At 38.2% G+C, this 22,260-nt stretch overlaps 1 protein-coding gene across 2 annotated transcripts in view; it reads left to right on the top strand.

The window, feature by feature from the left end:
• Positions 1-1,310: 1,310 nt before the first annotated feature.
• ITGA3 (integrin subunit alpha 3) overlaps positions 1,311-22,260 on the top strand; it is a 93,094-nt gene continuing 72,144 nt past the window's right edge. For both annotated transcript variants that reach the window (XM_083376648.1, XM_083376649.1), the window contains exon 1: positions 1,311-1,809. In XM_083376648.1, the coding sequence (XP_083232774.1) occupies positions 1,577-1,809 (233 nt within the window). In that variant the 5' untranslated portion in view covers positions 1,311-1,576. The remainder of the gene's footprint in view (positions 1,810-22,260) is intronic.

Here is a 22,260-nt window from a genome sequence, read left to right as displayed (position 1 = left end):
GCCTGTGGTGGCGAACCTATGGCACACGTGCCACAGGTGCATGCAGAGCCCTCTCTGTGGGCATGGGCACCGTCGCCCCAGTCCTAGGCCTTCAGCTGGGTTTTATAAAACCTTTTCGCTTTAGGCCTCCACCACCGTATGCAAAAAAAAAAAAGTTCAATCAGTCAATTCAACTTCTTGCAAAAAAGATCTCACAAAGTTGGAATTGATTGACTGAACTTTTTAGTCCCACCCAGTCTGCCATTACCACTGCAGCCACGCCCACCCAATGGGATACGCCCACTCAATTGGCCACAACCACCCAATTGGCCACAACCACCCAATGGGCCATGCCCATCCAGCACCCGATGATACATAAGTGGGTTTTGGGTTGTAGTTTGGGCACTCGGTCTCTAAAAGGTTTGCCATCACTGCACTATGCAGTTAACTAGAAAAGTAACAATGTCATCAAAAATGCCAAAACATATTCTTATTGGCTAAAACTAAACCAAGCTTTATTTCCTCCCCCCCCCCATTAATGAGAAAGTTTGTTTACACTAAAAGCACTTTCAAGACTTGGACAGTCCTTCTCCTCTGCCTGATTTCTATGATCATGTAGTTTTATTTTTTCCATGTCCCAAGGAATGGCTCCCACTATATAAAAATGAGTTAGGAAAATTGAATTCTCTATACAGTATGCTTTAACTAATCTGTTCAGTTTGATCATGTCATATACTGAACCATACTTTGGATAAAGCCCTATTTGTCTATATGGCTTAGGAAAGCTCTTGCATAAATCTCTTTTATTTATGGTGGAATAAAAATACAACTTTTCTTGTAACCCATCATTTATGTTGTAGTGTATAATGAACAGTCATGCTTCCAAACGTGTGGAGGGTATTTCCCTAATCACTCATATTGCTGCAGCCTCCCAATACAAATAAGTATCCAGATGTAGCCTGCTAACTATAACTATTGTTTTGCTGAGATGTTCTTTAGTTTATTAGCATTATGATTACCAGTATAATAATGTATAATAATGTAGCGTTATATTTTCTATATGCCAGTCCTCTTCCATTCTACTCCCAACAGCTGCTCTGTATGGTAGATCTGATCCAGAAGCAACGACAGACCCAACTGGGTACCCATGACTGGGAGTGAATTTGAAATGGGGCCTCCTGCATTTTTGCCCAACACCTTAACTGCTACTTATCAGTTCCTCCTCCCCCTTTTATGTGCTGGGCAGGTATCCAATCTGGGCGGGCCCTTTAAGAGATCATAAGCTCTTGTTTCTTTTCCCCCGGAAGAAAAGTACAGGAGAAGCAGCCGATTAGAGTGCGTGCAAGGTGGAGAGAAAGGAGAAGCTGGAGAGTGGTAATGACGCGCGCTTCCCTTTAACTACCCGCTCAGGCAAGCAGTAGAATCAAAGCTTTGGCGGGGAGAAAACAGGGGCGTCTTCACTGCGAGCGAGGATCGGAGCAGCAGCGAGAGAAAACATTCCTCAACCAGCAGCATTATTCTTTATCGGCTTTCCCAGCAAGCCAGCCACATTCTGAACGGGCGCTTGCTGGCAGGAGGGAAATTCATCTGGCAAGCTATGGCCACTACGCACTTTCAGCTTCTCCGGGTAGCCTCTGGGCAAAGGAAGCGGATTTGGGGGCGCCCGCTTTTGCTTTTGGGATACATGCTGTGGCTGTCTCTAGCCCCTCTAAGATGTGCTTCCTTCAACTTGGACACTAAATTCGTGGTTCTCAAGAAAGGCAAAACTCCTGACAGTTACTTCGGGTTCTCGGTAGCTCTGCACCATCAATTCCATCCTGGACGATACCTGTAAGTGGAAATGAAACCGAACATTGGGGGTGGGGGTGGGGAGGCAAAGCTGTTTCAATATCTTGGTGGGGTGGTGAGAAATTGCTGGAAATGAGCTCCTTTTACTGTGGATTTCCCTACCACCACCACCACCACCACCCTTTCTGAATTGGGGCTAATTCTCTTATAAGCAACTATATCGGAACTGAGGGAGATGCAGGTTTGTGAGTTACACAGGCTCATTCAACGAGCACAGTGATGGTAATTAAAAATCATTTGGATTTCAGGATCGTCAGAGTTTCCTGACATCTAAATGAATATCAGTTATTCTTTATGGACTTTAGCTTGGTTCTCCCATAAGCAAGTCTCACAAAATTCAATGGGACTTCCTTCTGAATAGAGATGGGTGGGATTCTGCTGGATATAAAGCATTCTTCTCTTCCCCCCCCCCCATTTTAACACTTTGTTTGAACTGTAAAGAAAAAAAAAGCTATGCCAACCCCCCTCTCCCCAATTTTGCATTCATTTTGCAAACATAAAGGCAGATAGTCTCTCCAGTCTGCTTTCAATTAAAAGCCATGCTTTTGATTCCTTTTTTGGAGGCAAGCAGTCTGTTTCTAGTCTCTTACTAAGTAGCAAGCATGTAAGTACAAAAGGATGTGTGCACACACAGAGACCATAAACTTACTGGTTTATATATATTCTGCACAGTGCACCTGTTAGGCTTATTCTAGTTATTTAGTTGGAGTTTTATCTATTTATCTTTTTTATACTTAGTACCCACCAGATGTGTTGAATTATAATTCCCATAAGGGTGTTGAGGATTCTGCTCCAGGACATCTCAAAGTAGCCATACTGAATAAAAAGATTTTATAGCTTTAAATTGGTACATCTCTGTCCATGTGGTGCAGAAGTGGATATGAGATATTATAGTGTCATATTAGTTTCATGAATGCCTGTAATATTTTTCTGTAGTTTATTTTATCCTTTCCCTGTTTCTGCATTAAGAATTTTCTGAAAACCAAGAAACTATTGTAAATACTGTACTGTTGCAATACTAACAAAGAATTTATTCAAAACCACTGCTAGGGACATTTAGAGAAATGCAATTGAACAGCTAGCATTAGCTCTGAAACCTTTTTAAGCAGGAATTTGTGAGTGGGGTAATATCATATAATTTCCATTTAAATTAAGTCTGAGCTAACTTCAGCCAAAGTGCTTCAAAATATGTACTAATTTATTATTTTTTTCTTGTGTATGTCTTATTATTCAGTAGCATGCAAGGTATTCTTCAGCCAAGTTTTTCCTCTTGTGTGCATATAATGATGAATGTTCATTTAATGTGCCTGTAAATCTATTTCTTCAACACAGCTCTGCCTTTGGTTTACACTACAGTGCCCATCTTCATGATTTTTGTGTCTGTTGGTTGAGCTCATAGCAGTTGCAATCCCAAATATTTGGAGGATGCGAGGCTGGAAACAATCAGTTTAGATAAAAGGCCCATCAATCTTTTGTGAATATAATTGCCTTCTTGTTTCACTTGTGAAACTAACGTGAATCACCTAATCTGGCGACTGCAGTTTATAAATTAATACTGAGTTTTATAACTAGATATACTCAGCAATCAGTATTGGGTTTTTGAAGCTTGTCAAAAGTTGTAAGATGTCCAAAAATATAATAATGAAAAAAGAAGCAATAACTACTGATATATATGCATTTAATTTAATTGCTTAACTTTAAATGTATCCTGCTTTATCTTCAGAAGACAACCAAAATGGCTATTAGATTTTTTAGTTAAGAAGTAACTTAAGGCTGGCTAGTTAACTCGATAGGAGTTTGGCCAGATAGGAATATAAGAAGATAGTACCAATCATTTCTGCATTATTGTCCTGAAAACTGCATGGGTTTGTCCATAAAATTCAACTCAACTTGGATACTCTAGTATATAATGAATCAATAAAGCCAGTTTCATTTAGATAATATACTTTGACCATAAAATGTGGACTAAGAGAGAATTTAATGTGGCAGATCAAAAACCTGATAGAAAAAAAATATTTACCATTCATTGGAAGGCCAAAAGTGGATTACAGTCTTTTCCAAGAAATGAACTCAAGATTTACTGTTGCAAAGAGAGGGACAGCTGTATATATCTTGCTTGATGTTTCTCACGTGAGAAAGGAAAAGATATATAGAGAGAAGTATGATATTGTGAAACTTTATCTCTTGTCTGTCTCAGGTCCTATTTAAATAAATTATTCCCAGTTAAACCCAGAGAAAAAGAAGTCCAGGGGGGAAAAAGGGGGGGAAGACCATTTTTCTTCTGAACTTTTTCTGTTTCCTGAATTTTACCTTCATGCCAAATTATTGTACAGGTAGTCCTCGACTTATGACCAAATTGACCCCAAAATTCCTGTTGCTTTTGTTAAGTGAGTTTTGCCCCAGTTTACAACCTTTCTTGACACAGTTGTTAAGTGAATCACTGCAGTTGTTTACTAACACAGTTGTTAAGTGAACCTTGCTTACCCATTAACTTTCCTACAATGCCCTAGAATGTTTTTACCTTAGGAATTTTCTGGGAACTTAAATGGAAGCCAGTGTGATGCCCAGTGCCAGTAAAGCTAAATTAAAAACAGGGCACAGAGCACAGGGTGCCTTAGTGGGCACGTTAAGGACGTGGTCAGTGTCAGGCCTATTTTGTTAATCTCCTGAAGGATTTCAGCTTGTTGCTGAGTATTGCCTTATTTGAGGATGTAGGAAAGCACTTTCCCCCAGGGCACATGAATTGGTGGCTCTTGGCTGGATTCTAGTGGGGGTTGGGGGGGGCATTCCAAGTAGTAATGTGGCAGGCACCTTTTTCACTTTATTCCCTTGGCTTTGTTGTAGCAAATGCAAGTCTCATCTTGCAGATGATTTCCTGGGATTTGTGCATTCTCCTTTATTCCCTCCTGCTGACTGCATGTCTAATGTACAGAAGAATCATATTTGATAGAGCTAAAGCACCTTTCTCCATCTTACTACTTTCCTTTTGTCCTTGGACCATAACTCCATGCCTGGGCTGGGCTGGGCTGGGCTACGATGGGATGTTTGGTCAAATACTTCTGTTAAGAGATAAAAAGCCAGCTGCCTAATCTTTTCAGGTAAAGAGGGGCCTGGTACAAATCTAAAATCTAAAATTAATGTAAGTGATTACTGTGTATAAATTTAATTTAATGATATCTTCCCACATCTGTTAAAACACCCTTTCCGGTACCTTTATAATTACAGTATGACAGCAAATATTCATACTAATGGTCTCAGTATGTATACCTATAGGATAAAGAATTTATAGGTTAAAGTAAAAAGGTAAAGGTAAAGGTTCCCCCGCACATGCGTGCTAGTCGTTTCCAACTCTAGGGGCCGGTGCTCATCTCTGTTTCAAAGCCGAAGAGCCAGCGCTTGTCTGAGGACATCTCCGCGGTCATGTGGCCGGCATGACTAGACGCCAAAGGCGCACGGAACCCTGTTACCTTCCCACTGTAGTGGTCCCTATTTTTCTACTTGCATTTTTTACGTGCTTTCGAACTGCTAGGTTGGCAGAAGCTGGGACGAGTAACAGACGCTTACTCTGTTACGCGGCAGTTGGGATTTGACCCGCCAAACTGCCGACCATCTGATCAACAAGCTCAGCGTCCTAACCCATTGAGCCACCGCGTCCCTATTAGGTTAAAGTAGGGGTGTCTAAACTTGGCAACTGTAAGGCTTGTGGACTTCAATTCCCACAAGTAGAAGTTGAAGTCCATAAGACTTAAAATTGTCAAGGTTGGACATCCTTGCCTTAAAATCTTGTTTTTCAACTTTTGCAATTTCACTTGCCCAAATTTTCAGTAGGGGAATGCTAGATAGTGAATTTATTTATTAATCTATATCTCCCAATGGCTGTAGGACTTGAAATCTACCCATCTGGAACTTGAGAAACTCTGATTTAAAGAAATTGCTGCTGGAAAGCAGGCTTAAGAACAAGATAGCCACTTATAAGACACAGAGAAGAAAAAACACAGGTTGGGGTAACATCTGGTGCCAATTTGATACACACAGTCCATGTGTAGCAGTAATTAGTGTCATTAAAAATATAGCCCTAAATTGGATTTGGAACTTTTACTTACAGCCAATGTATGCTGTTGTTTTTGTAACTGAAAATCTGGTTCATTTCACTATAAAGTAAAAACTGGGCCAAACAATTGGTAAGCCTCAAAAAAAATTCATTGTTTTATAGGGTTCATTTATAAGAAATCATATTCAAATTTGTTTAGAAGTATATCTGTTCAGAAAAACATATTTTTTTAACAGGTATATAAACAATTGCGGCCTTAATATTCATATAAACCATGGGACTCTTTCTCTGATTAACTTTTGCTTTTTATATTGGTTTAAGTGCAACTTACAGTTTCTGGATTCAGCCTTCGATGCTTGCTAAGTCCTAATATTTTGTATGAGCAGAGACGGAAAATAAGCACATTTAATTGCACCTTTTATCATATTTCCAGAACTTTTTTCTACCAATGAGATTAAAAAAAGGTAAAGGTAAAGGTTCCCCCGCACCTGCGTGCTAGTCGTTTCTGACTCTAGGGGCCGGTGCTCATCTCCGTTTCAAAGCCGAAGTGCCAGTGCTTGTCCGAGGACGTCTCCGTGGTCATGTGGCATGACTAGATGCCAAAGGCGCACGGAACACTGTTACCTTCCCACCGTAGTGGTCCCTATTTTTCTACTTGCATTTTTACGTGCTTTCGAACTGCTAGGTTGGCAGAAGCTGGGACGAGTAACAGGCGCTCACTCTGTTATGCGGCACTCGGGATTCGACCCGCCAAACTGCCGACCTTCTGATCGACAAGCTCAGCGTCCTAACCCACTGAGCCACCACGTCCCTTTTAATGAGATTAAACATGTGTCTAAATTAGACCACTGCAGACAGGCTGTTTTAAAAGTTAGGAATTATAGAGAAAAATGAGTGTAATTGGTTCTAGCTCAACCTTCATAATGCAGTATTTTTTAACACTGGGAATGTTTTTGTTTGTTTTTAAATGGATGTCATTTAGCTCCCTCTCTTAAAGTCTGGAATAGGCAGATTTATTTATTTTGTGGTTGGAGGCTACACATTTTTTTAAAAAAAATAAATCTTCTAACATACAGGTAGTCCTCAATCTATGACAACAATTGCCCAAAATTACTATTATTAAATAAGAGTTGTTAAGTGAATTTTGTCCCATTTTATGACTTTTCTTGCCACAATTGTTAAGTGAATTACTGCAGTTATTAAGGTTCTTAAGTGAATTGTGCTTCCCCATTATCTTGTTGGAAGGTTGCAAAAGGGGGATCACATGACTTCAAGACACTATAATTGTCATAAATATGAGTCATTGCCAAGTGTCTGAATTTTAAACACATGACCTTGGGGATGCTGTAACTGTCATAAATGTGAAAAATGGTCATAAGTCAACATTTTCAGTAATGTAACTTTGAACACTCATTAAATGAACTGTTGTAAGTCAAGTACTACCTGTATTTTCTCAGAAACAAAAATGAATATACTGACAAAGGAGCAATTTGACAGAGGTTCATAAGGATTTTTTAAAAAATTCTTTATGTTTATAACTTTGCTTTAGAAAAGCAAATTCAAGAGCAAAACCATGAAAATAAATAATTAAATCAGTCTGTAGATAGGTTTCTGGAATAAAAGATCTATGGTCATTGTACTCTAAGAGGATGCAGTGATGATATTACTAGAAAGGGAACTCATGAAATGTTTAAGCTGGGCAAGTGCATGCATGCGTGCTTAATCCAAATATATATATTTCAGCCCTAACACGCCTTACATCAATTTGTAAAAACAAGCACACCAAAAATCAAAACTTAAAAAATTGTGCTGTTAGAACTTGATGATTTGCTGCTGAATTTTAGTTACGGCGACTTTAACAGGTAGGGGAGATCACAACGGGCTTCAGCTGAACTTTACTATCCCACTGTGTTTTTGAAAGAATTACATCTAAATGCACACCTATACTTTTTCTGTACAAAAACTCTTGAGGCAGAAAAGGAACAACTGGAGTTTTTTGAAAGTTTGATTCTCCCACGAATGCATCATTGTAGCATGACAGAAAAACGTGTCTTTGTTGGGTCTGCATGTATGGCCAGTTTGGGCTTGTTAACTAACAGGGAGGCCTAGACACAAGCAAGGTGTGATTTTTTTCATGGCCATGTTAACATTCTTGCAGTTCTTTTGCTGGATTGGCCAACCATTATGTGGTTTATAAAGACCTTTACAAACCACTGGATTTTTCCTCTTGATTAACCAACTCCCTCTCTTAGCCCAGGCCTCTGTTTCCATGGAGACCCATATTATGTTTAAGAGTGAGGGTTCTCTCCCCCACCCCTTTTAAACCTTGGTATAAATCAAGGCTAGCTTCACTAAACTTAATTGAAGCAAGGCCTAGTTTTCTAGATTATATTTATGGTTGATGGCTTTTTTAATGTTTTGTTTGGTTCTCATTTTTAAACAAACGCTACCATATCTCTGTGTCAAAGGGGTGGACTGCTCTGTTGTTTTTAATGGGTATCTCCAGCCAGAAAGAAAATTAAAGCCTTTTCTGGTGTGGACAAGAAAAGTGACAGCTCTAATTTCCTGTGTCAGCAGCTCTTAAAATGATATAGTGACCTTGCCAGGGGAAAAATGACAACTATAAATATGTTTAATATAAAATATAAACCTAGGCAGATCCTAGTCAACACTTGGATGGGGGACCACTGGAAAATCAGGGCTTTGTACATGAGTTGAAAATTGAAAAATCATCCCAGAAGAAATAATTGATTTCTACAGTATAGCTAAGAAAACTAGATGGAATATATCTGGATAATCTGTACCCCTTTAATTATTACCAGTTGGCTGGCATAATTAGGATTTTTATTTATTTTTATTGTATTTATTGTATTGTGTTGTTGTATTGTACTGTATTGTATTGTTTTGCATTTGTTTATTATTTATGCCACCCACCTCACTGATAAAGTGACTCTGAGCTGCTGGTGGTAATCTATATACTAATAAAACCTTCCTGGTTTTTTGTAACCTTTACTTAGATGAAATAGTGTATAATAGGGCAACAGTTTTTGAATCAGTGTACTCAAATGGGCTAATTTAAAGAATGCGCCCAAAATTTGGGACCCCTTACTCCTGTGGGATTGACATTAGGCAAAGTTGTGACAGCTTCGGCACTACTGCACTGTCACACCACCTCACTGTGGCAAACATACACAGTCAGGTAATTGTCATGGACATGTCCCTGCCCTATTTTCAGCCTCCCTTTGGCCACTGTGTCCAAGTGGCTGGCAGTAAGGTGCCTCTATTGGCTGCTTTGGAATAGAGGCTGAAATGTAAAAGCTCTTAACTTCGGTGGGTAATGAGGGAAGGCTGAGGGAGCAATACCAATGCTTGATGGTGAGGTAGGGCTGGCTGAGGGACACTGGTGGTCAATAGGTGTCTTCTTCCCTGGAGCGCCCTTGGTCACATGATGGAATGGGGAGCAGTCCTTGTGGTCCATGGCTCCTTTTGTTCTTCCCCCACCAGCAAAGTTCAGGCAATCCCATGACTTAGCCAAGAAGGAGGTGGCAACTTCACTTGGCCTCTGTTGAAGGAGATGATGTGAGGGGAAACTACTATGCTGTATTTTCTATGGAAAGAAAGGTTTAGGTTTAGGTTTTATTTAATTTGTATACTCATGGATTGTCTAGTCATCTATCAAGGCCTTCCTAGTCTGTTGACCTGGAATTAGCGGGCAGTATAGGAAATATCAATTGCGAATGTGCAGATGGCCCTACTGTTTTTGGGCTCTTGCAAAGTCCTGGATGCAGGGTCATGAAAGGCCAGCAAGGAAAATACCCCATGTCCTAACCCACCTGAGAACATACGATATCTTTAGGGAAACACCCAAAAGGGAACATGTTTGTTACTTCTGCTCTCTTATTGCAAAATCTCGGGCAGTGATGAGAGAGACGGTGGCTTCAGTTCAAACGGTTTATTTAGCTCAGCCCGGGCAACGTGAACAGTACAACGAGCCTTTATATAGGCAATGGTCAAACTTGTCAACAAATCAGGGACGGGTGTTTTCCCGCCGAGGGGTCATGCCCAATAATCAGCTGGCAGCTTTTGACATTCCCCTAGTGATAGCGCATGCGCCGCTGAGCCGGGGAAACCCGTCAGCTGGCTGGCGCTTCAGCTGGGAACCCATGTAACCTAGCCGGCGTTCTGACAGCTAGCGGCTGTCAGTCGACTGGTGGTTCTGCGCCTGCGTGGCTTTTGACAGCTCGCGGCTGCTGCTACGCACACGCAGCCTTTGACAGCTGTCAGTGTCAACGGCGGGGTGCGCATGCATGTTGGGATCGGCGACCTTATGACAGCTGTCAGTGCGGCCACGTGGAGTGGTCTTTGACAGCTGTCATTTCTGCGAGGAATATAGTACACTTATCTACAGTATATGAGACTTACTGAGTGAAATCTTTTATTGTATGCGTGTCAACTTTGCTGGATGCTTGCTTATGTAACCAGAAAGAATAAATACAAGCATTTCTTGTCTTTCGAGGCTGCTGTCTTTTAGAGGAGCTCGTTTTTTGTTCAGCCGAATAAAAACATAAAGTTCGATGGCAACTTCTGGTTTCCTGTATCTTTTACCAGCAAAACCTCAGAACCTACATATCAAGTCTCGGACCTGGTTTTGAGATTCTGCCTATTTCCAATATTTCTGCTTGCCCTATAAGATCAGGCAAGATGGGCCTACTTCAGATCCTTCAGTCAATGTCATCTATCAGGACCATGGAAGCACAGTATCCCTCCTGAAATCTGAACATCTCCTATCCTGTAAATGTTCTGAAAGTTCTAGCGATAGAAAATGGTTGAGTCTCTTGACAGTCTTCTTTCAGCACATTGGGCTTGTTTGTTTCAGAATTCATGTTTTTCACTTATTTATATGGAAGACTTCTAGAATTGCTTGGGAATTGGGAAGCCCTAAATTAAATAAGTAATATCTATTTGTCACAATTATCTTTTTTCTGCAATTTTCAATCTCATTTTACAAAACATACATAGAAGAAACAACATAAATTAATAATCAAGAAAAAAGATAAAAAGAGAATAGAGATAGAAGTACAAAAAACAGTATTAAAAAGGAAAGGAAAACAAAAATATATACAAAAATGAACTTCTACAACTTATTTTAAGGATGTAAGAAATACATTTAGTTTAAGGTAGTAATATAATGTCCATTTTCCTACAAAAAAAGAAAAGGAGAAATAATTTTTAATTTTTTCTTAATAATCCTCAAATCCATATGTCAAAGTTTGGGTTTTCTCCATCTCCTACAAAAAGTCTACAAAGGATTTCCAAATATCGGTGAATTTCTTCAGTGATTTTTCTCTCACGAGGGCCATCATTGCCAATTTTGCCATCTTTATTAACCATTCCTCTTTTGTGAATATTGTAGGGTTTTTCCAGTGTTAAACATATAGACATCGTGCTGCTGTTATCATACATAACAAGAAGAAAACCATATGATTTTTTTCAAAATTTTATCTATAAATGTTAACAAAAAAGTTTCTGGTCTGAATTGTAAAGTCTTTTCAAGCTTTTTGAATTACATTACTAATTTTATTCCTATATTGCCTAGGACTTTTGCAAGTCCACCAAAGGTGATGAATATTATACTCAATATTAATAGTAATATTAATATTTCAATATTATACTCCCAGCAAGTTTCTTATCTTTAAATCTCTGTGTGAGCTGCAAATACAAAAACCATTGTCCATTGAAGCCTTCTAGTACCAAGTCTTCTCTAGACTTTAATTTTATATAATCTGTAGAGTATTCTAATAAATCTGCATATCTTAACTATTTTTGCCTATTCTTCATTTTCTTTCTGTAATATAATATGAGTGATATTAAAAGATATCACTCTTAATGAAAACTATGATTTGAGATTTGAATGGCATGAGATGATGCCCCAAAATACCTTTATGGCTTTTTCCCCTCTTTGCAATTTTTGTCAATATTTTCTGCAATAGCTTCAGTGAAAAAGTGCAAAGTGATTTTTTTAATTTAATTCTTGTTACATTATTTCACATTCATTATTGTAGAAAGGGCAAAAAAAAAAATACTTTACATTCAGTTGGCTCACTAGTGCATCTTGGCTGGGTTGCAGAATGTGCCAAGCCAGAATTTATTTCAGCCATGGTTTATTAACCAACATTATTGATCACATAAAATGCTAAGCAATAAATCATAATTGACAGATTGCAGTGGCTGAATATATTGTTTTTAATGATCTGATGAGGTTTTGCTTTCTTTATGTTTATACATTTCCCCGATATGTTGTAGACTATAACACCTTCATTTTTAAATTAGGCTATAAATAATGGGAGTCACTGCTGTGCAGTCATCTGTCAGAAATGAAATTGGTTCTCTCCTCATAATATCTTATATTTCAAATAGAGTTTCTCTCCAAGGGATCCTTTAGATCCAGGGTCTCCAATCCCTGGACCATAACCCACTACCTGGCCTTGAGCCATTTGCATGCATCATGTAAGCATGTGCATATCCTTACTTGCATGAGCAGCAGGCAGGTCTGTGCACGTATGCTCCATTTGTACAAGCAGGGAGCACATGTGCCTGCTGCTTGTGCAAATAATGCTGTGCACGTGCTTGCCCGCTGCTCGCACAGAATCTTCCCCTCCCCTCCCTCCCCAGGCTGGTCTGCAATGCTGGAAATAATGGGGAATTATGCTTTAGATGCTGAGGAGAGAAATGGGGTTCTTCAGTATGTAAAGGTACATGCTATAACTGAGCTGCTATCTCTTGATGCTTCTTCAGATGCTGATCACGTAGTTGACTGAAGAGCTTTTCTAACTAGCAGTTAATCCCATGTTGGATGTTCAGCTAGGAATTGAAAACCAAATTTGGGGTTCAAATCCTTGCTTCAGATGACATGTGGATAGATCAGACTGCAACAGAATTACACTAACCTGCAGAGATCTTGCAAGGAAATGTCATTGAATCTCCAATTTGTATTCTATACCTAGAGCCATTCTGATCAATTTTCCTAATTGGCTTAGTTTTTTCCTAAACTGTTAAAAAAAAAAAAGCAGAGAGAAGCTGAGACTTGTTACTTTTATAATTTTGAAACAGCTGGAGATTTTTTCCCCTCCTTCCCTTTTTAACAAGGATATCTTGTGTGCTGCAGTGATTTATGACAGTAGCAGCTGCTGCTCAACTTGAAGAAGCCTCCATGGAGACATTCCAAAGATTTGATGAACTTCTGGAGTTCTCTGCTGGCATAAGAGCAGTTTCCGGACAGGCCAAAGCTAGCTTCATAGTGAATGTACTCCCTAAGAACTAAAAAGGAGTAATTCCTTGCTTGGTTGGTGGTTGCATTCTTCTTATGTTTGTGCCAAGAAGGGACATCCCCAGAGTTTAATCTGAATCAAAGCAAAGATTCAGAACCAATTTTCTAAACTCAGATTTCTCTTCCAATTTTTGATTTGAATTAAACTTGCAGATTGTTGGAAAGGAGGCTGCTGGGCTGATTATGGGTAAAATCAACAATAATGAAGCATTTTTGCCACCTGAAATGTGTCATATTTAATAGGACAGTTCTTTGATCAAGTAGGACAGGGGCACTATCCAAATGTGAAGTGCCCTCCAACCCCATTTTTGTAACTACTTCTAAAGATTATGCTTTTGAAGTATGTAAAATGTGGCAGTACAATTGGGTGGGTATTTTTATTCTCAAAACATGTAAAATAGGGGTTTTTTTAGAAAGCTTCTGCTATTGATTATAAAGGAAGGCTAATTTATAAGCATTACAGTAAGTCTTATCCTATTCCTGCAAACACAGTAAATATTGCTATTCTCAGAAGTTGCTTAAAAGTTTCTATCTAAACTCAGAGCGCCATGTGTGATTGTCCTCTAGATTTTAGCCTAATGAAAATCATGCAAAGCAAGTTAGACTGAATCTTTGAGCTTTCTTTCCTACTTCAGTGATCCCAATGTAACACCCACTGATTCTTTGCATATTTGTCCACAAGAAGGGTATTCTTTGAGTTTGGTAGGCCTCATTCCGCCATCACAGTCATCACCAAGGGATAAAACTCCTTTTGAAACTTCTTGGTTTAAAACTCTTGAAGGAACTAACTCCCTGAGAAAATACCTAGGTATAAAGGCCAAAGTGCAAACAGAATTGTTTGCAAAGCATAAAACCTGCATCTGCCTTTTGCTTTTCTCCCACAAATGCTGGTCTACCATATTTCTTTTTTGGCAGATGTCAAAGAGAGAAGGTTTGCATTTTGGGCTGAATAAGAGTGCTAGTCCTCCTGATCAATCTGAATTAATTCAGTCAGACTGCTTCTCCTGCCTGTCACCAAGGCAGTCAAGCCATGGCTTTCAATTTAGCTAGGTTTTATGGGTGATCAACATGTCCTTTTTGAACACTTAATCTTCTTTGGGAGCCGAGGGCCACAGTAGGTGGGATGATAATGCAGAATAGATGCTTTCATTACATCGCATGATTGAGGCCTGGATTTTCCAGATTCCCAGATTTAAAGGGATTAGGGAGTTTTCTTTTCAAATTTAAGATTACTTTAATGTACACACACTACTGTTTCTACAGCTTTCCTTAACTTTGTTTGGAAGGCAACTTTTGACTTATTATGTTCCATCAAATCATTGTCCATTCTTATCTACATAGATAGATAGTTTTCCTAAGGCTATAAAAAAGGTACTGGAGCAATACGTTTCCTGGAACTTCAGCTTGCTCACTCTAGCTTCACAATCGCTTGCACATGGGGAAGTGCCAAGGAAAGGTCAGGAATTAAAAGATGAACCTGGTCCAGACAATGTATTTACACAGAAACTGAAGTCTAGACATGGCTGCAAAGAGGAAGATTTAATGACCAAAAAATGGGACTTTGTGGCGGCTTTTACATTTATGGTCCATGTACTACTATCTCTGGTAGCAATAACAATTCTCAAATTCCTTTAGAAAGCACTATTCTGGCTCCATCAAAAAATCCTTTGCAAAATGTGCTGTCTTTCAGCAAAAAACGGTTTATCAGTGTCTTAACATTTCTTGGATGAAGTTTTGGCTTAAAAAGCAAAATGAAAGGAGCAAGTGCTTGGAAAAACTGCTGCAATTTGACCAACATCTTTTGGAGTGGTGACTTAAAAAGAAACCCAGTAAACTGATGGCTGCTTTGTAGTAAGTAGCTGTGATTCCTCGAAAGGTAGCTTCAAAAAGAAATGTGTGCCTCTCTCTGGTGGCTCTCAAGCTGCAACTAGATGGAAGTTTTAATACCAAAAAAAGGGAAAGAACTCTCATCAAAATTCAAACGAGCAGGTATCCTTTCACATCCAAGAAATAACACTATGGGTGGTTTGCCATGAAGATTAGATATTTCTCTCCTGAGGATAAATATGTCAGTTTCTCCCCATCCAACTGGAGAATTCTGAGAATTGAAGTTCACACATCTTAAAGTTGTCAAGATTGAGAAGTGCTGTGTTACCAGAAGAGTGCTTTGGGAGCTCATAAAAAGATAGAAGTGTATTGTGGGTACACTGGCCAAAAGAGTTTTAATAGAAGGTTTGCCCATTCCCCCAAAAGCTGCAATTGTGAGCATGAAAATTTATGAATACCAAAATCATTACTTGATTAGTAAAATCATGAAGATGATGAAGATTTTTCCCTCCTCTGATAACAGCAACAATGACAATGATAATAATAATAATAATAATAATAATAATAATAATAATAATAATAATAATAATAATAATAATGTCAATTGCAAAAGGCGGCCTTACTGGGAACTGCTTCCATCCTCTCGACCTTCGCTCTTTCCAACGGGACCTAAAAACACATTTATTTGAACAAGCCGGCCTGGTCTGATGGGTTTAGGGGTATTTTATAGTTTTGTATTAATTTATTGAATAGGGCTGTAGTATTTAATATTTTTAAATTTTGTACATTGTATTTTATTGCATTGCCCTGTACACTGCCCTGAGTCCTTCGGGAGAAGGGCGGTATATAAATTAAATTAAATAAATAAATAAACATAATGCCATCAAACATCCACATCTGCCTATCCCACGTCCTTGGTAAGGACTCGATAGGTAGACAAAAATGCCAAATCCAGTCCATCTGGCTGACTGTGCAATGAATAATAATAATAATAATAATAATAATAATAATAATAATAATAATAATAATAATGATGATGATGATGATGATGATGATGATGATGATGATGATGATGATGTTGGAAGGTACCTTGGAGGTCTTCTAGTCCAACCCCCTGCTCAGGCAGAAAACTCTATACCATTTCAGACAAATGGTTGTCCAGTCTCTTCTTAAAAACTTCCAGTGTTGGAGCATTCACAACTTTTGGAGGCAGGTTGTTCCACTGATTAATAATTGTTATAACTATCAGGAAATTGATTCTTAGTTCTAGGTTGCTTCTCTCTTTGGTTATTTTCCATCCGTTGCTTCTTGTCCTGCCTTCAGCTGCTTTGGAGAATAGCTTCTTTGTGGCAACTCCTGAGATATTGGAACACTGCTATCATATCATCTCTTCTTTTCATTAAGCTAAGCATACCCAATTCCAGCAACCATTCTTTATATATTTTACCTCCAGTCCCCTAATCATCTTTGTTGCTCTTCTCTGTACTCTGTACTCTTTCTAGTGTCTCAACATCTTTTTACATTGTGGTGACCAAAACTGGATGCAGTATTCCAAGTGTGGCCTTACCAAAGTATTGTAAAGTAGTATTAACACTTCACATGATCTTGATTCTATCCCTCTGTTAATGCAGCCTAGCATTATGTTGGTTTTTTTGGCAGCTGCAGCACACTGCTGGCTCATATTTAAGTGATTGTCTACTAGGACTCTGAGATCCCTCTCACAGTTACTATTACTGAGCAAGGTACCATTTATACTGTACCTGTGAATTTGGTTTTTCTTGCCTAAGTGTAGAACCTTACTTTTTCACCATTGAATTTCATTTTGTTAGATAGCACCCAATGTTTAAGTCTGTCAAGATCCTCCTGTATTTTATGCCTGTCTTCTGGAGAGTTAGCTATTCCTGCTAGCTTGGTGCCATCTGCAAATTTGATGAGTTCCCCAAATATCCCCACATCCAAATCATTGATGAAGATATTGAAGAGCACTGGACCCAGCCCTGGGGCAGCCCACTACACACTTCCTTCCATGTAGATGCAGTTCCATTGAGGACCACACACTGATCATCCAACTATGGCTGGTCATCCAACTATGAATCCATCTGTTGGTGATGCTGTCTAACCCACATTTTTCTCACTTCTTAAGTAGTGGTTGTGGTCTACTTTATCAAATGCCTTACTGAAGTTCAAGTAAATTATATTCATAGCATTCCTCTGGTCCACTAATTTTGTCACCTGGTCAACGAATGCAATAAGATTTGTCTGGCACGATCTGTTTTTGACAAACCCATGTTGGCTTTTGGTAATAACTTTGCCTCTAGGTGTTTGCTGATTCATTGCTTATTTTTTCCAGACTTTTCCCAGGTATTGAGGTCAGACTGATAGGTCTGTAGTTTCCTGGATCCATTTTTTTCCTTTTTTGAAGATGGGAACCACATCAGCTCTTTTCCAGTCCTCTGGTAGTTCCCCAGTGCTCCGAGATTTTTGAAAGATATAGTCCAGTGGTTCTCAGATTACATCTGCCAGTTCTTTCAGAACCTTGGGCTGTAATCCATCTGGTCCTGGTGATTTGAACTCGTCTAGGGTGGACAAGTTCAATCTGCCTTATATCTGTATATATATTTTTCTGTGCAGCTTCCAGCTAAAGGACTGGACTTCTGGTGTATACCCACCTTTTATTATTAATTCCTTAAAATCTCTCTCTGTATCTTATTTTCATTTCCCCCTTTTTATTGCATTAGTATAAATCATGATATTATACGTTATTTCAATGCAATGATATTTGTATGATATACATAAAGTATTAACATTTTATTACTTAGTATCAAAAGTATTAAAAATAAAGAAGAGGAAAGAAAATGTGGATTTTCTATTAATAGTACTATTTAGGATATTAATGTTTCAAGCATGATGATTAGCTTTTTATTCAAAATTAAATATAACATTGGAAATGAGATGAAGAAAGAACGTACACAAGTTATTTGTTATGTAATAAAGGTTTGAGTCTTAAGGTAAATTGTTTTAGATTGGAATATCCATTTTATTGTTACTTGGTAGATATATGTGTGTGATTATGCGTATGTGTGCGTATAAGAGGAAAAAATAAAAACAATACAAGTGTAACAAAACTGAGATACTAAACAAGAAAGACAAAAAGGCTGTCAGTTTTTTAAATTATTAAAATAATCCAAGTATTTACAAAAAGGCAAAAATCATAAAAACAGGAAGAGAGCTGATGGACACAAAGAAAAGTGCATATGAGCATGTTGGGTTCTTACTGGGCTACATTGACCATGTGGGGAGGGATTTGGAAGACCCGACCATTTCAGCAAACTCAGGGCAACAGGGGAGAAGTTAGGTGTGGGAGAGTCCCATCCATTTACTCACAACCCTGCTAAGCTTTGCAAGCTTCCATTCTTACACAGAGAGCATGTGGCGGATGCAGGGCACTCCTTTTGTCTATTTCTGCTTTAATCTCTTCTTCCTCCTTTCCTTCACTTAACTTTAGCCAAGCCCAGCTTTTAAGTAGTTAATTGATCAATGGTTCTGTTTCATGTCCATTTCTGATGAATATTTTGGTGAGACAGGCCTATTTGGCTCTTCACAAGTGACACTGACCTTGTTGTAAATCCTTTAGCCCAGTAATAGATTTAAGGAGTTGGGTTTTTTTCCATTCTGCCACTGTGGTACAAGCTCTGTAGGGATTTGAATGCTTCTTGTAATGCTCCTTTTCTTATCTTCACTAACTAACAAAGTCTTGTTCATAGAGCAGTCTGATTCTGGCAAGTATCACCAATTGTTGATCTTGACAGTCCTTAATGTTATTCTGCCTTTGGGGAGAACTTTGCTCCTTAATTCTCTTCTGGAACAACCCAGCAAAAACCAATCCCCTGCCCTTAATTTCAAAGAGAATGAAACCTATTCTTAAAGAGTATTTTAAAGTACTTAATTAGAGAAGATTGTGTCATTGCTGAGCAACTCTTGCAAGTTTTTGCAAAACTTACTGTACTTTGGCAAAAAATAAATGCTGCTATACTTGTACTCTTATTGCTCCTGTTTTCTTGGGTTCCCAACTATGGAAAATTATGTTTTGGAGATGTTTGTTAACTTATTTTTTAGTGCAAGTTCCTAAAATTACTATTCCTTATAACTCAACATTTTCTTTGGGAAATTGAAGTTATTGCATATTTGCCTCTTGCCTCTAGTGCACTTATGGGAAATACACACAAATAGATGGAAAGAGGTCTTTATATAAGATGGCAAATATAGCTCTGTGACTTGTTTCAGAACAGGATTGATGACTTTTATTTGCTAAAGCATTTAGAAAACCAATACAGACAGGCTATACTAAGAGAATGAGGACATAACAAGGCTTTCAAGCTTTTTATTTTCTGTGATGCTGTTAAAGAGACATGAAACCAAAGAATGAGGGAAAATATCAAGTCTATACGCTGTTCCTTTTATTAAAATTCCTGCAGCTGAAATTGTAAAATGTTTAAAATTAAGAACATGATGCATTTTGGCTGGTTTAACCTAGTATGTTTGACAAGCTTAATTTCTGCAATTAACTGCAGAGTTCAAGAGTGCTCACTCTCAGTTTACCTTGTATTGTACATGGTGATGTTGTGTAAATCTAATTGTGTAATTGATTAGTACTTTGTTGGAATATCTTTGTTAAGGAGGAAGGAATATCGACTATTGAATTAAAATAATTAAAATAAAATTGGATATATATTTATGCAAATATTTTTTCTGTTTATTCTCTGGTCTCTGCTTACAGTCTTAAAAATCAAACTAACAAAAATGACCAGTTTACTATCTTCATGACTGGAGATGAAGGACCATGGTAAGATTCTGACCATGAGGGAGTTAGGCACCCTTTTAGGGGTGCTTATATCTAAAAGCCTATTATGGTATCTCCTAGGAATGGTTTTTGGCAGTACTGTATGGTGGTGGAGCAATTAAAATGAATTCCAGTCTTTCAACATTTTACTGGTTGCATTGCTACCTAAAACTTTGGGAATAGATTGCCCATCACTTCAAAACTGAAGTGGTCAAATTAAGGTTTCAAAGGTTGAGTAATAAATTTATAGGCCACATATTTGGAGGGGGGATTGGACTGTATTTTTAAACAAAGGAACCTCCACTTTTGGCAATGGATACTGTGCTTAGGAGGGAATGATAAAATTGTATAGAGGTACTTAGCGGAGGCACTAGAGAATATGGAACTCACAATTATTCTTGATTATGGAATGTAGTGTTGCAAGCACATTGTATGCATCTCTGAAATGTTGAATGTTATGATTTTGTAGCTACATAGTCAGAAATGATTAGTTTGAAAATGAATATTCATTCTTCATTCATTCATTCATTCAGTCAGTCAGGCTCCCCTTCCCTCTCTCTGTATATGTATGTATATATTTTGACCTGAGACTTCATTGAGTTCTTATAACTAGCCAGAATCTCCCTTCTTCTTTGTTCCCTGTATAATCTGCTGCATTCTTTTTTTAACAATTCCTGTGACATAGCATTCCTTTTATACAGTATGAAGTGTTGCAATCTCAGCTCCCAGTGGGTTCATACAGCAGTTTGTACTATTCCACCATTGAGATTAGACCTGATCAAAGGGTCAAATTTTAGTATGTTGCTGGAAGATATCTCAGACCAGAATCCAAGCCTGGTTTGGTTACATTTACAAATACTATTAGTTTTTCTCTATCACCTAATTGTAATATTATTCACCTTTGAATCAGCATGAAACTATGTTCCAGTAAACTGTACCTGTTGCCAATCACTACCAGCCATCTGACTTCCCCCACAAAGTCAAAAAATCTAACAGATTTCATAAAACTTGAGGCAGTCTTTGGAGAGTACTGTAGTAAAAGGGAAAACATACTCATGAGTTGGGAATGAGATGAAGGCCAGGGAGATATGACAGAAGAAAATATTTGCCAGGACGTGTTTGGGTTGTGGTTAGAGGCAGGTGTGAACATGGCTTTGATTTATTCATGAAGTTTTAAGGGAGAGTAGTTCAGAAGGCTAGCAATTCCAGATTTCAACTCTAGGAACTAGTATACTATAATTGACAAGGGTTGGGCAGACTTAAATACAAGTCTATATGATATAGATGGAAGCTCATCTTTGAGCTTTGGTTACTCTTCCTTAGACTAGTCAACATCACAAGGTGGTGGTTGTAGAATTAAGTACAATTATCTTCTGGGATGGTATGGGCTATTTGACATTTTGAGAATGTGTTATTCATAAACATTGGTTCTCATAAAAGGGCTGCCACAAAGGGATTGTTCCCAAAATAGCTCCCCTAATCGGAGCTGCTAGTCAAAAAGCAGCCACTTAGCAGAAAATAAACTGGTAAGGTTCCTCCATGCCACCTTTAATATGCTGCCATCCCAATTTATTACTGTCTTTTTCTCTCACAAAAACAAGTTCTAGGCTGCTACATTTGTTACCGTCGTTCTGTATGAAGGCCCATATAGAGTACAAAATCATTTTTTAAAATATTTGATCTTAGCCAAATGCTGAAAACCAACAGGAGTTTGGCTACCCTGCCACCATATCCCCCAAATTAAGACTCAGATGAAATAATGGCATATTACTGGTATACATTGTTACCCTCAAAATGAAATTAGTCCCTTGGTTTCTTTATGGAACCATGTTAGAGGATCTCCTCATAATAAAATCTGTTTTTCAAAACAAATTCATAAGAATTATTTGGAATTCTCAAATAGCCTCCAGCTTATTAAAACCTAATAGTTGGAGCTTTTAAGTACTGGAATGTAATAAAATCCTTTTTGGATTTCTGATTACCCCAACTTTGTTTATCAAAGCAAATAAAATATATTTCCAATGAAATGTCCTTATGGGTTCACAATTCGGGGGGGGGGCTTTATATCTGTCTGTAGATATTTTCCAGGATTATTTTTTGTTTTGTTTCTGGGGATATTTTGATAGCTGCACAAATTTTTAAGTGACATTTAATATCTCTGCAAAGGTTGATGTAACATTTAAATACCAACTAGGTAAATATCATCAGAGATGAGTAATGAAATGTCTGCAAACAAACAGGCCCTAAGGAGTCCACCGTTCAATCTGATCTACATACATTCTCTTCTATTGGATTGCCTTCAGCATCAAGGTTATTCTGATGCACTTACTAGTTACATAGAACATCTTCAGAGAGAGAAAATATTCTGTCTGAATTCCAATAAAATTA

This window comes from Vipera ursinii (genome assembly GCF_947247035.1).
Source record: "Vipera ursinii genome assembly, chromosome: Z".
Lineage (NCBI taxonomy): Eukaryota > Metazoa > Chordata > Lepidosauria > Squamata > Viperidae > Vipera > Vipera ursinii.
The sequence above is the reverse complement of the archived record's forward strand: the minus strand, read 5'-3'. Positions and strand labels throughout refer to the sequence as shown.